This window comes from Momordica charantia (genome assembly GCF_013281855.1).
Source record: "Momordica charantia cultivar OHB3-1 chromosome 11 unlocalized genomic scaffold, Mcharantia_2.0 BLBB01000011.1, whole genome shotgun sequence".
Taxonomy (NCBI): Eukaryota; Viridiplantae; Streptophyta; class Magnoliopsida; order Cucurbitales; family Cucurbitaceae; genus Momordica; species Momordica charantia.
Genome location: NW_028275159.1, coordinates 313,148 through 326,435, shown reverse-complemented (window position 1 = coordinate 326,435; position 13,288 = coordinate 313,148). Strand labels below are relative to the sequence as shown.

The 13,288-nt window shown below is 36.4% G+C and overlaps 3 protein-coding genes across 5 annotated transcripts; 1 reads left to right on the top strand and 2 right to left on the bottom strand.

Annotated features, from left to right (window-relative positions):
- Positions 1–232: 232 nt before the first annotated feature.
- On the bottom strand, positions 233–2,461 carry LOC111011907 (coiled-coil protein). Its single transcript, XM_022285888.2, has 6 exons — positions 2,203–2,461; positions 1,708–1,825; positions 1,229–1,381; positions 1,000–1,058; positions 723–810; positions 233–599 (listed from the first exon to the last, which is right to left on the bottom strand). Exons 1-6 carry the CDS (start codon positions 2,389–2,391, stop codon positions 499–501), a joined length of 708 nt encoding a protein of 235 aa, XP_022141580.1. The 5' UTR covers positions 2,392–2,461; the 3' UTR covers positions 233–498.
- Positions 2,462–2,833: 372 nt separating this feature from the next.
- On the top strand, positions 2,834–5,876 carry LOC111011916 (TLR4 regulator/MIR-interacting MSAP protein). Of its 2 annotated transcripts, none has more exons than XM_022285909.2 (9): positions 2,834–3,051; positions 3,430–3,456; positions 3,616–3,695; positions 4,064–4,136; positions 4,307–4,361; positions 4,736–4,787; positions 4,887–4,911; positions 5,007–5,098; positions 5,635–5,876. In XM_022285909.2, exons 1-9 carry the CDS (start codon positions 2,956–2,958, stop codon positions 5,678–5,680), a joined length of 546 nt encoding a protein of 181 aa, XP_022141601.1. In that variant the 5' UTR covers positions 2,834–2,955; the 3' UTR covers positions 5,681–5,876. The 2 variants fall into 2 exon arrangements, with proteins under 2 accessions (XP_022141601.1, XP_022141591.1); XM_022285899.2 differs by having other exon boundaries at positions 2,836–3,051; positions 5,632–5,876.
- Positions 5,877–6,641: 765 nt separating this feature from the next.
- LOC111011893 (putative protein phosphatase 2C 27) lies at positions 6,642–11,065 on the bottom strand. Of its 2 annotated transcripts, none has more exons than XM_022285868.2 (4): positions 10,070–11,065; positions 9,330–9,521; positions 8,567–8,772; positions 6,642–7,474 (listed from the first exon to the last, which is right to left on the bottom strand). In XM_022285868.2, exons 1-4 carry the CDS (start codon positions 10,271–10,273, stop codon positions 6,916–6,918), a joined length of 1,161 nt encoding a protein of 386 aa, XP_022141560.1. In that variant the 5' UTR covers positions 10,274–11,065; the 3' UTR covers positions 6,642–6,915. The 2 variants fall into 2 exon arrangements, with proteins under 2 accessions (XP_022141560.1, XP_022141569.1); XM_022285877.2 differs by lacking the exon at positions 10,070–11,065 and adding an exon at positions 9,860–10,021.
- Positions 11,066–13,288: the final 2,223 nt, after the last annotated feature.

The following is a 13,288-nucleotide window of genomic DNA, read 5'->3' as shown; positions in this document are numbered from 1 at the left end:
TCCCTATTAGGATGTTGTCCCGACCCCAGATCAACAAGGCCATGAAGTCTTCAATCAAAATCGAAGTAATCAAATGGTTGAATGGGCAAAAATCCATTCTTGTAATAAATTTAATCGTTTTATATGGATGATTAACGTTAAAACAATAATAATAAGGAATCATACCCATGACGTGAGCCGTTGGAAAAAATTTCAGTAGGCTGACAACTAATAGGTCAAAAGGAAATTAAACTGTAAGAAAATGAATGAGTCGTCGACTGAAAAAATCGTGTGAAGGTCCGCCGGGGTCAATTTGAACCATAGACATTACACCAACTTTCATTTTCGATACAGGCACCAATCTTCACATTGAAAAGGGACTTCAGAGGACTAAGAACAATGAATTAGTCTACAGTTTACGACACCGATTTATACTTATTTAAATGATACATTAAAGCCCTATTCTCCCCCCGAGGAAATGGAGGTGGGAAACAAATAATTCTCTTGCTTTTTCGTGACTTACTCGAAGGAAGATGAGTCTTCCAATCCTTTCTTGACTTTATCAAATGAAGACAGCATTGCAATCCGCTTATTCGCAATTTCCACAATAATTTCAAGTGCTGCACCAATTAAATTGCGAGTATATAAATAATCACATACTTGAACTATGTGAACTCTCTCTCTGAATATAAAACACACACACACACCCATTTACTGAGGAAAACAAATATTGAACCATTTACCGTTCTCAAATGAAAGTTGGGCTGACCGAAGCTTTGGGGAAACCAGAGTTCCAAACATAGAAAGTGTTTGAGATCGTTCCCTTTGTATCTACAGTAACATGATCAAGATACATACTGTTACTCAGTGTCCACTTCTTTTTTCATCCAAGTACCACACAGTAAAGTTTTAATTAGGAAAATCTGAACCGTACCAAAAAATGAGAAGAAAATCCATATAATTTAAAAGGAAAATACGAGTAAGAAGTGGTCAATGATACCAACAGTAGTGAACACTTGCCTGATCATCAATGATGAGAGTATCTCCTTTCTTTGTAGAGCCTTTACCCTGATTACCTTCTAATGAATTCAAGGAGAAAGGTTACTTACGCTCCAATGAACAGCAACCAAAAAGACAATAACTTGGGCAAAAAAATTATCCAAGCATAAATTCATTAAAAGTATGCAGTAATAGTATGTTGCAGATATATGGTCTTATTTGTCTACTTATAAGAGAAGGCATCGACTACCAGAAAGCTCAGAAATGTTCCGTTGTCGTAGCTGTGTACTATCAGATCTCGTTAGCAATTTGTCATTGTATTTTTCTGCCCTCAAGCACTCTTCATCTTCGGCGGATGTCCATTTCCGCAAGTTAATGCATGGATGTCTTCCTATAGCGCCCCCTATGGGTGGATGATCATCGTTAAAAAGTATAACTGTTAAATAATCACAATTTCTTCAAAGCTTCGATGTTACATCTTCGACATAATATGTTTAAACAAATTTATCATTAGGTTGAACAATTGACAAGATCAATTAGTCACATGATACTCAGACTCACTCTGTGGCCTAGGCTTTAAATCTTCCATCTGTCAGGATATTGAGTTGTTTAACAGTAGTCAGAAAATGATGTAGCAACTTAAAATTGTGGATTGGACTGTTTATAGATTTCCCAACTGGTTCAAAACCTCAATTGTGGTGACCCGGAAGGAGAGATGATTGAGATTACCATCGCATTCGACCACCCGCAACGTTGTAGCAGCAGAGTGAATTTTCAAGTCCAGTAGCGCAGGGCTTATGCGAGAGGTACCCATAGAATGTCGGGCGCTCGCCAACTCAAACCATCCCTGTTACTCGAATGAATGCACGGAGTTAGAGGTAACATTTCCGCAGCCAACAAAAAGTAAGAGATCACGAAAGAGCACACTCCCTCAGTAGGCCTTCTAAAGAATCGAGTTTGAAATTGTTCATAGCTATTGTGTCAGTAAATTGTATAAATCTGAGGATTTGACTCTTCCATTGCATATAGCCGAACGCTTTATTCATTCTCAATTTCAACCATTTCAGAAGCACAATTGCGTCAAATTGTTATGTAGGAACCGGAAACATAGCAAAACATGCTAAAAAGCATTGATCATAAAACCCAATAGCATAGTACACTGACGGAAAACAAGTTTATGTCAGAATTAGGGTTTGGTTAATGTGAAGATCAATTTTGGCGTACCTGGCGGAGTGTTGTGGACAATGCATCAAGCAGGTTCAGATAATCGTCCGTCGAGTCCAGAAATTGCAGCAAAATGAGTTCTCGTTCGTGTCGATTGGGCTTCTGTTGCTCTTGCTGCGTTTCCTCTCCTCCATCTTCTTCCCCTGATTCGTTTTCGGAGTCCAGTGATGGGTCTCCTATTTCCTTCATTGGAAAACTCCCAGATTCTCGAAGTAGGACTCACCTCAATGCCTCAGGCTCAAACTACTACGAATTCGGTAATTTTCAATTAAAGGAAAAATACCAATTATCTTATAAAATTATTAATTCAAATAATAAAAATGAAAAAAAAATTATTTTTTGAGTTTTCCTAAACTAGAGAATAATAGAACCACTCAATATATTGTTTTTGAAAAAATAAGTGATGGCATATTTAAAAATACATTTTTTATTGCATTAATTAGTTAAAAAGCTTATGTATATATATATTAGAAAACTCGAACATGGTGTAGTAGAACTAAAATTATGTTAAAGGGCCATTATCCCCAATTGTACTAGTGGGCCTCCATTGGCTTAAGGCCTGTAAATATTGGGCCTGGCTCACATTCATCAACTCATTAAAATGGGCCTTCGGTTACAAGACACTGCCATTTTCTTGCTTCGTCTTGCGCAGGACTCGACATTTTCAGAATTGTAAACGGAGGAGAAGCTCTGTAGAAGGCGTTCGGAGAGAGGTGAAAGTCAGGACTCGGATTTGACCATACGCAAACGACGATGAAGTTCAACGCGTGGGGGCTACTGTTGTTAGTGATCTACTCCGGTGCCGTCAATTGCATTGATGATAAATGCGCCGCTTGCAATGCTGTTGCCGTAATTCTCATTCCTTCAATTCTTTGTCCTTCTTCTCTTATTTTTGTTGGCTTTATCGATTTGTTTTTCAAATCTGGAAATCCTTCATCTTTTCGCGTATTCTACATGGTGCCTGAATCTGATCACTGCCAATTCCTGTTTCCGCGAACGCCTTTTAACATTCTCTATTGCATTGCCTTTTCGTTTGGCCACAACTTAGTCGAATATCAGAATCGATTTTCTTTTCGTTTTTTTTCTATTTTAATCGGATCCTGCAGTTTCTTATTTGATATGTAAGTAATTTCTCCTACTGATGCTAAATTGTTTATATTGCCGCCAAGCAGCGCAAACTAATAGATTTATAAAAGGGGACCTAATGTCTGTATTTATGGTTCGCAGGAGGAGATAGAACGTGGACTATCCAATGTAAGGCGATGTATAATTCTCTAAATTATACCACCCCCCAATATATTTTCATTCACATTATTGTTTGATGTGAGTTTATAGTGTAGTCAGTTTTTTTTACATGGTCACCAAGTATGATAGTTGCTTCAGTAACCGAACAGTAATTATATATTTAACTAGGAAAAACCGAGGAATCATTTAGATATGAGACATCGGTTGGATTCAAAAGGTCAGCGTAAGGGGAAGGTAATTGATTACAGGTAAAACATCAATGTCCCGATTTTCAAGATACTCTTTTTTCCTTGGCCTGTTTAGTACAATGCTTATTGATTGGTTTATAAAATGCAGTGGTGATAATAGATGAATTGTTGAAATAGAAAAGTAGGAATTTATGTTGGACCAGTATTGGCAGTTATGAGTTCAGTTTTGTGGGCATCTACATTCTACAGTCAAACTTGGCGAGTCACTTGTAGAAAGACTGAAAAGAAACACAATGTTTGAGATTTGTGAACTTAATGAAATAAAATTGACTATTCAAGGCCCGTACCCAATTATCTATATGTTAATGGGTCGCTTTTAATAATGAATGAACTATATGTTCGTAAATTGTAAGCTTGAATTTCTGCAGGGTCAGTGAGCTAAGAGTTGTAGAACTCCTGGATGGGCTTTGTGAAAAGATGCAAGATTACACTATTGAGAAGGTAGTACTCAATTATCTATTTGAGGTTGGTTTAATTGGAACATAGTAGAACAGCAGTTCATGTCTGAGGGCTTATCATTTTAAGAAATTGTAGAAATGCCCTCTCTGAGATTGGTAACTGCGGAACAAGCTTATTTTGTGAGATAATTGTTTCATTTGTTCTTGGTGCAGACAGCTTCATCCGGACAACAATGGATCAAGGTGGATAGCTGGGACAACTTGACAAGTATGTGGGCAAATATAAGCTCCTGTCTTTGAATACTCAATGATCTTATCATTTTTTTTTTTTTTGCTACTGAAATTGACACTTGAACTTATTTCTTCAGTTGCTGAATGTCCAATAGCGAACTGTCGTAAACTTGATACATAATATAGTAAAGAAAAAAGAAAACTGGAAACAAGAATCGCAAGTGGGTTGGACTGGATTTTTTTAGATCTTTATCATACCCGAAATTTCATTCTTTCGTAGATAACTCATATTTATAGCTTGCTGAGTTTGTATATGAAGTAATTTTTTTTGTCCTTTTGTTTTGTTTTTTGTTTTTTGTTTTTTGTTTTTTTGGGCAAAATTTGATTGCTTTTGTTGTTAATACTTAATAGATCAACAAGAAGCTCGAGCTTACTCAAAAGATATATCAACTTATTGTGGGAGGTGAGACTATACCTGCTGATGATTATTCAGCAATCATAGTCCAGCTTATGTAGATTTATGATTTTCCCAGTCTAATGTAGATGTTTTTTTATGTGACAGATTATTAGAGGAAACTGAAGATGATGTAAGTTAAGATGTCTTACCTCATATGTGAACACTTTCTTTTTCTTCTTTCCTCTAGACAGATCTTACTCAATTTCTTCATATATGATCCTCCAGTTGGCAGAATTGATTAAGAAAGGTTCTGTCAGAGAAGGTGACGTTAGCAAAGTCCTATGCCATGATTTGAGCAGGCACTGCAGCAACGCCAGGTAATTTTTAATGTGTTGTTTGTGAGTCTCTGAAAAGTTATTTTATTTCAATTTCAAATGTAAGTCTGATTTATATGAAGGTTTTTTTTTTCCCTTTTTTTCCGGGAAGAATCTGATTATGAAGTTGATCGTGTGTTGATAATGCTGATCTTGTACTGATTATAGTATTAATTATTATATTTTGCTCAACTGCTCCAGAATAGTTTTCTCAAGTCTGGATCTCTTTCAATTATAGACTTCAAAAGAAGTATTCGTTGATTTAGAAAACAGAATAATTGTTAATTTTGGAACACCCAAAATGATAATACCAAACCTGAAGCTGAACTAGTACATAACAGTTATTTTTTTTCGTAATACCTGAATAGGTGATTTTAATTTTTGAAATCCACGATTTCTATGAACTTATCCTACCTTATGAAGACTAAAATCACAGCCACTGTCTTAAATAACCGTTCCCTTTTCATCACTTGATCATTTGGAAGATTCCTGAAATCTAATGGTTTCAATGTACAATAAATCTTGTTTATGTGCAGTAGTGTTCAGGTGAATGACGACGATGATGAAGCAGATGGAGAACTATGAGAATGTTATTAAGTTGTAAACCGTGCAACAGTCGGCTTTGTTTCAAATCCAGAGCTATGTGCTAACACACGCTGATTTGCTTGTAAAACAGCAAAACTTTGATTGCACCCTCGATTTATACTTTTTATTGAATCTCAGAGGATGGAATCATACGGACTTTTTTTTTTTTTTAATAAAAAAGACATCATTATATTAATGGTTTTGTAGTAAAGCTCCAGAGCTTGATGGTAGGACTTCTTTCCTAAAATAACCATTTTATAATAATAAGGTTATGATATCCATAAAGTCGTAACTGCAGTGTCAACCGTTTATCTGTTGTTGCGAATTAGTTGTTCATACTGAAAAAATTTATTAGGTAGGTAGATTTTCAAGTGATCTTAGCTCATAATCTAATATCTTGGAATGCCCATCTCACCGTCAAATTTTCACTTATTACCAACACATTAATCTGTCTTGCTTCTTCTTCTTCTTCTTTTTTTTTTAATTTATTTTTTTGTCTGGTGTGCCCGTCAGTACACACATCGCCCATTTTCCTATGACAGAAGGGAATTCTATTTTGATTTGTAGTGATTATGAGGCATATCCCAAGAAACCATTATTCAGATAATAAAATAAAGATTATCATATGGACGTTTCCCTTTCCAAACTTCTCTTACTTTTGTATATTACGTTACATCATTGTATATTGTCTTACCCGCAACAATTCTTCAGAGTCCCTTTTGACACTTGCTTTTTGGGAAAAGAAATATTTATGATGTTGTCTTTACATTATCTTTTGCGTCAAGTAGCAGATTAGACATAATGAATTTAGAACACAGGATCAGAAAGTAAGGATCAAAGATAACTCGTACCAATTGGGCTGGAGAATAATGCCATCCTTCGTCGAGTAAATTTAATGCTAGCTGCTGTATGCCTGTATCAAGTGCACAAAATCAGAGGATTCTGGTTATACACCAATCAATGCTTCCAAAAATTTCACCAACTTCATTCAAAAGCAGAGATTAGGAAACAAATGAATTTTAGGGTTTCCAACTGGTACGACATTAATCTGTACATGCACGGAATTGAAATCACATTATAACCAAAAAAAAAAAAAAAAGACTCTTTATTTTCCTCATTAAAGCATCCAATGCCAAATAGATAAGGGGCATCGGTAGCTCGGGTGAGAAACCGTAGCCCAGTCTGCTAAACCAATGTTATATATACACCTCTCTCTCACATCTCTCCCTTTAAAATCATGAATTGCAGTCCAGTACGCCTTTCAACAAATTCAGCCCTTCTAATGATATGCTTCTCCTTACTCGAGTTGGAGGTACTTCTATCCGAGGGGGTGGATCAGCGGAAAAACAGACCACGATAACGGTTAAATTATCGCATGTGTTGCGCTTTAGTGCCTCCCTTACCAGCTCTCTTGAACATCTTTCAGGATCATTATGTAGCATCAGCTCTTTCCTTGCCATTGTAACAGCACACTGACTGCTCATGACATCCCAAAGCCCATCGCACCCCATTATCAGGAATTCATCTTCCTCTTTCAAATGCAATTCCTGCAGCTCTGGCTCTGCACTCAGTGGGCATGCAGAACCCTTGGCACCTTTCATGTGCCAGTCTCCTAGAGCACGAGCAACAGATAACTGGCCATTCAGGTAGCCATCATAAATCACTCCGCCAAGCTTCTCAATTCTAAGTTTTTCAGATGCACAGTTGGGCTTGTGATCCTTCGACACCTCAATTGCCTTGCCCCTCCTCCCCAGAACAGCTCGACAATCTCCAGCATTCGCAATTATCATTGTCCTGTACGGAAGGAAATGAGAATATCTGAAATGATTAGACAATGATTCTGAACACAACACGCATTTATTTTGACACGTTTAGAAAAGGAAACCTGGACAGATAAGCATTCAGGGTTTGAACAACGAATGTTAATCCCAGAAACTCACGCTCAAAGAAGAGACACAAAGAGGTCATGTAAAATCATTAATCCAGGAATCCCTAGAAACCTACCATAATTTTCATATTGACCATTTACTTGATTTTCCTATTATGGTTTGGTCTGGCTTCAGTATATAAGGTCGTAAAGGCCAACTTCAATATGATATTGATCGTTGAATTATTTGAACTCCCACCCACGTATTTTTTCCCTTATCCAGTTTCTTCCTCTAATTCCCCCTTCCATCTTCCATTCTTATATTCTCTGATTTCCTCTAATTTCCTCATTCTATTCCTTCCAACTGTCCCAAACAATTACTCTAGCAGTTCATTTCTTTCACTGTCAAGCAAAAAACGAGAATCTCATATCACAAAATAATTTTCCACGAACCTCAGGAAAAACGTCACCATCATTACTCCTATAAGAGCTACCATCTCAATTAGCCTTATCCCTACAGGAAAGGAAGGCCCCCAAGAAAAATGTTGTATGTTGTAAAATTTTGCTCATTGCATTTAGTAGCAGCACATATTGCTGAAGAATTTTGAATTAATCTTCCTAATGATCATGTCCTAACACATTCTCTTTGTGCTCACTGACAAAAATCAAGTGTGCTAATCCAAACGATAGGCAAAAGCATAAAATCGCTCCTGCTTGCTGATAGAAATATATCGTGCTAACTGACGCTTTTCAGAGACTGTAGATGCATACTATTTTGCAACAATTATGGATGCATAGAGACCATGCGGACACTTATATCACCATATTCACTATTCAGAATCTCAAGGGCTAAGAGAAATCATGAAAAATAAATTGCTTTCCCTTTAGTAATAGCCTCAAAACACATGATTAATGTAATTTAATGCTAAAATTTTCAACTCAATAGAAAAAAAGGTTGCAACTGAACAAGAAAACTTTCTGAAGAACTGGGGGGGAGGGGTACTCTCTTGAGGCTCTACCTTCCAAAGATGAAAGCAGTTAGAGCAGTTGTGCCGGACGAGATATCCATAGAACTAGCATCAGCAAATGCATAATCGGCTTTCATAAAAGCACTCTTAATTGCCTTCTCAACACAAATTGGGAAACATGAGTCTTCGACTATGAATCTGAGGATGTTATTTCTAACAAAAGCTGCTGCGTCTTTACCCCCATGGCCATCAAATACCTGCAACACATTAATTCCACCAAATACAAGTCAATTAATGAAAGGGCCAAAAACCTTATGTTGACATTAGATTCATGCGAATAAGAAAAGGAAACAAATAAACCTAAATTAGGTGGGATGGGGGGGTGTTTCAAATGATTTTCGGAACCTAATATAGAAAAATGAAAAATATGGTGGTTATTAGTTACTAAAAACCATCCCTTCAGAGAGAATATTATTCGGGTGCATTGAACACGTGACATACAAAGGGCCAATTCACCCATCTCAGGCCAATCACAGGAAACATCCTTGTGTTGCCTCGCCTATCTGGTCTATGGAACCAATGCCAATGCACGTTTTTAAATCCCAGATCCAGCCACTTTATTATGACCATTTGATCTTATTACGAGGGTGAGTTTAGATGCGCACTGCTACTAAGAAAAATTATTGGAAGCCAAAAATTAACCTTATAAAGAATAAAATGAACATACTGTACTAAGCAGATGAACAGTTGGCATCAACGCTTGTAGGCTTTACTTCTACAACGTTACTTATTAAAAGTCAAAAGTGATACTCACACCATAGAAAGCTCCAGGAGAAGTGAAATCTTCACATGCATGGATATGTCCAACAAGATCATCTATGCATATATGCTCGTCTTCCATGTACTGTTTAGGTCCCCTTTCTGAACAGCTACCCGATCTAAAGACAGGTAAGTATCCTGCTTTTCCATCAGGCGACTTATTGCCAAGAGTTTCAGCATCCAAGCTCTGGAGAATTTATGGGCAAGTTAGTAGATGAATATAGATTTCCAAAAAAAATTTAAAACAAAAATTAAAATAGATACAGGAACTAGTAAAAGCATTGATGACAAAGAGAACAATCACTAAACTACTAATACATATATTTCCGAAAAAACAAAATAGTACCTATTCCCCTCTGATAATTGCAACTAAATGAGGGTAATAGGATATTACACTTTTCAGTTATTACGCATCAAAAACAATAAAATGCTAGAATAGAAATCTATATCAGTTTTTTAGACTTAAGCTGTCCCAAAAGAAATATGTCGATCATGCATCTTTTGAATACCAGTCATACTACTTACTAGGAAAAGCAACCAGAACTCGATTCCCATAACTTCGTTAAGCCAGAGTCGTATATAAATTCTATGCTATACCTCAAATGCACAACCATCAAGCCATCCTACGAAGTTGAAAGGACATTATACATGTGATTTTAAAAAGGAGGCTATGAATTGAATCTCCATCTTCAAAAGGAAAAAAAATACATAAAATGTAACAATGATTAAACTCACTAAATCAGCTTGGCCTAGCAGCTTTATGGAGCTCACACTATGCCGCATAACTGAGAGGTGCCGGGGAGGTTTCCCACTGGTCATCTGTTTCAAACTATTAAAGCTATCAGAACTTTCATCATTCGTCGGTGATACATTGTCCTTATTGTATCCGCCGCCTTCTAGTAGGGTGAAGGGAGGTGAAAAATCTATACCCGTAGCCATATTTCTTTCCAAGACATAAATTTATCTATAGAGTTGATTTTGATTGACCCTTATCTCACAAGAGCTACGAACAGCGTCCTTGGGACAAAGCAATTCCCAGATAGATACCAAAGTTCCAAATTAGAAACTTGGAAACCAGCCTCGGTTGACCAATCAGAAATAATATGTGATGATTGCAAGTTCCAGCGGTATCAGCCAGGTCTGGGGCACGGATCAACCAATCGACCTCAACTTTACCAAATTATCCCAATCTAAATCTTAAAGATACGAGAACTTGAAATCAGCAACACAACGAGACCCGGAACAAACTGCAGATCAAACCATGAAAGACGGAGAAGAAACCCAGAAAACGACGGTAAAATCTGCCAACCTTCCCTTGCGTCCGATGGGAAATATCGGATCTACCATGCCAAATACTAAAATTTATTGTCGAAGGACCAAAACCCAGAGAGATAAAAAAAAATCCCCAAAAGTTGTCGAATAAAGTAAAGTGGAAAGGGGGGTTAAGATGTATTGCTGCAATTGAGAGAAGGGCAGACAGCAAAGTAAGTGCGTCGGAAAAGTGTGATAGAGATGATACGAGGCAGAGAAAAAGGAAATATATGGGTTTGGAAGAATCCGAGAAAAAAGGGTAAGAGAATTGTGACGGGGAGGACTGTAATTGACGAAGGGAATCGAGAAGCTTGGCGTTGGCGTTGGCGTTGGTGGTCTGAAAATAGAAGAAACCCTAAGACGAAAATGTCTGGAAGACAAACAGAATCTCTCAGGAGGAAGAAAATGAATGTGAAAGGGAGAAAAAGAGGGAACTAACTTGTATGTATTCGGTTGGCGACCGGCGATTCCAGGTTATCCGGTAGATCTCGTAGCTGTCAGTTGGGTGCGCGAATGGCGACACGTGATCAGTTATTATTGGTTTGTTTTGTGGCTGACGCATGACCATCACCCTTGTGTGAAATTTGTGGATCGGTGCCGCCAGAGACACCCAGCCGCTGGATCTCATAACTGGCAAACGGACGGTCTACCGCTGTCCCTCTCTCTTGTCCTTTTTGACTCTAAACACAGTACATGTCGCCACCTCCACACGTGGCACGTTCTTATTGGAGGCAAGTAGATGTTGCGGCTAAGATAGAAAGGGATTCGCCTCCGCTTTTCGGCGATCCCGCTTCGCCTCATCCCGAGGTGGGCTGGACCAACTAAAAGCCCAACATGAAAATTAAAGCCCAGGCCCGATTTAATTGAATGTAATTTGTCATTCTAAATAAACCAGTTTCCTTTTTTTTTTGTGCATAATTTCAAAAGTTTCCTGCTATTTTCAAAATGATAATGATTAATTTACTATATTTTAAAGTCAATAGACGTGGTAGGTGCAAGTCACTGATTAATTGGCGAGTTCATATTTTTTAGTCAATCGACCTAACCTCTCGTAAATTTCTTATTCACAATAGTTGGTGATTTACTGTTTTAAAACTAATAATGAACTAAAAAAAAACAGTAATACATTTTTTTTAAGGTGAAATTTGGATAGCCAATTATAAAATTTTTGTGTATGTAAATTAATGACTGGCTTGTTAAATTTAAATATATTGTTGGTGATTTAGTAATTGTTTAAATTCTTTACCATTTCCCTCGAAATATTATTTAAAATGAATTGCTGCAATATTATTGTTTTAATTCCATACATGAAAGTTAAAATAAAAATGTTGAAGCAGTGGTTAAAGTCTCTAATTTATGTAAGAGATTTAGAACTCCACCACATATGTGTTGATATTTAGAGAGAAGATAATACTAAATAATATATTTAATCTCCTTTTTACGACAAGGCAATTAATTAATTATTGTGTTTGATAATATTGGTATATAACTTTAAAGATGATTGTGCGGAGAGTGGTGGCCCACGCAAATTTAGATGGATGGATATGGCAGTTTGTGTCGGTTGGATTTGTGTACCGTGCAACCACGACTTTAAGCTGCAATAAACTATTATTTTAATACCTCCATTTTAAATACTTCAGTGTTTAACCCTTTCTCTTTTTATTTTAAAAACTATTTTAATTCCAAGTTTAAAAAAGTGATCATTTTGATGTTTTATTTTTTTCAATCACAGTAAGATACTATACGGTGTTCATTGTATATCAAATTTGTGTTAAATTTTTGCAAATAGAGGTGAACACAAATGTTTTGAAAGTATGTTAATTAAAATGAACAAAACTTTAACCAAAGTCAAAAATACGTTGACCAAAATATTAATTAAATCTATAATATTTCAATTCTATACATTTAGGGACCAAACTATAAAAAAAATTGCAAGAATCTAAATATTATTATAAATATTTTTTGAATTTCGATATAGTAAGGAAATAAATTTATTACACGAGTATGAATACTCTCATTCATTGTCTGCTATGTCAACGTCTATAAAAATAATTATGTGGGATGACTACAATTACAAAGTTATTTATAAAGATAAGATCATAGCGTGAATAAATGAATATTTAAAAAAAAATTCCTCTCTTTCTTAATAGCTCTGCCACTGTGATGACATAATTTATTATGGTAATTAGTCTATCTTTTCTTTCTTTCTTTTCAGTCAATTATAGAAATGGAATTGGATTTATCTCACCAGAGGGCATTGTTTTTATTTATAAATTGTTTAGAGAAAAAGAATAAACTTCATTAAATAAAACAGGAACCATGAGAACCTTGGAGCCGAAGGGGATCTCAGAAAATCCCTCCCCAAAATTACAATCCCCTTCCTCTTGAACGCGCAACATGATGCGCTACGCAATTGACCTCTCACCCAATGAAATTGATCGAGACAATAAATTTATGGGCTACCAAACTCCGGATTTTATCCACAACCCAACAAATTTATGAGATATCTGCTTCATCCTCCTTCAACGAGTGCACAACTTCCAGTCAATCAGTTTCAAGGTAGATATCGTATCCCTCAGATTGTGCATATTTCTAAGACCATGAAGAATAGCGAAAGCTTCCATGAATTTTATAGTTCTTTTC

Excerpts from the sequence above, each read along its gene's own strand:
- LOC111011893 (XM_022285868.2), bottom strand. The coding sequence starts at position 10,273 with ATGGCTACGGGTATAGATTTTTCACCTCCCTTCACCCTACTAGAAGGC. Across the intron at positions 9,522-10,069 it reads TGCTAGGCCAAGCTGATTTA|AGCTTGGATGCTGAAACTCT; the intron begins GTGAGTTTAATC and ends TAAATTCTCCAG. Across the intron at positions 7,475-8,566 it reads ACTGCTTTCATCTTTGGAAG|GACAATGATAATTGCGAATG; the intron begins GTAGAGCCTCAA and ends CCTTCCGTACAG.
- LOC111011907 (XM_022285888.2), bottom strand. The coding sequence starts at position 2,391 with ATGAAGGAAATAGGAGACCCATCACTGGACTCCGAAAACGAATCAGGG. Across the intron at positions 1,059-1,228 it reads GAACATTTCTGAGCTTTCTG|AAGGTAATCAGGGTAAAGGC; the intron begins GTAGTCGATGCC and ends TGAATTCATTAG. Across the intron at positions 811-999 it reads CTCTCATCATTGATGATCAG|ATACAAAGGGAACGATCTCA; the intron begins GCAAGTGTTCAC and ends ATGTTACTGTAG.
- LOC111011916 (XM_022285899.2), top strand. The coding sequence starts at position 2,956 with ATGAAGTTCAACGCGTGGGGGCTACTGTTGTTAGTGATCTACTCCGGT. Across the intron at positions 4,362-4,735 it reads TAGCTGGGACAACTTGACAA|ATCAACAAGAAGCTCGAGCT; the intron begins GTATGTGGGCAA and ends AATACTTAATAG. Across the intron at positions 5,099-5,631 it reads AGGCACTGCAGCAACGCCAG|TAGTGTTCAGGTGAATGACG; the intron begins GTAATTTTTAAT and ends GTTTATGTGCAG.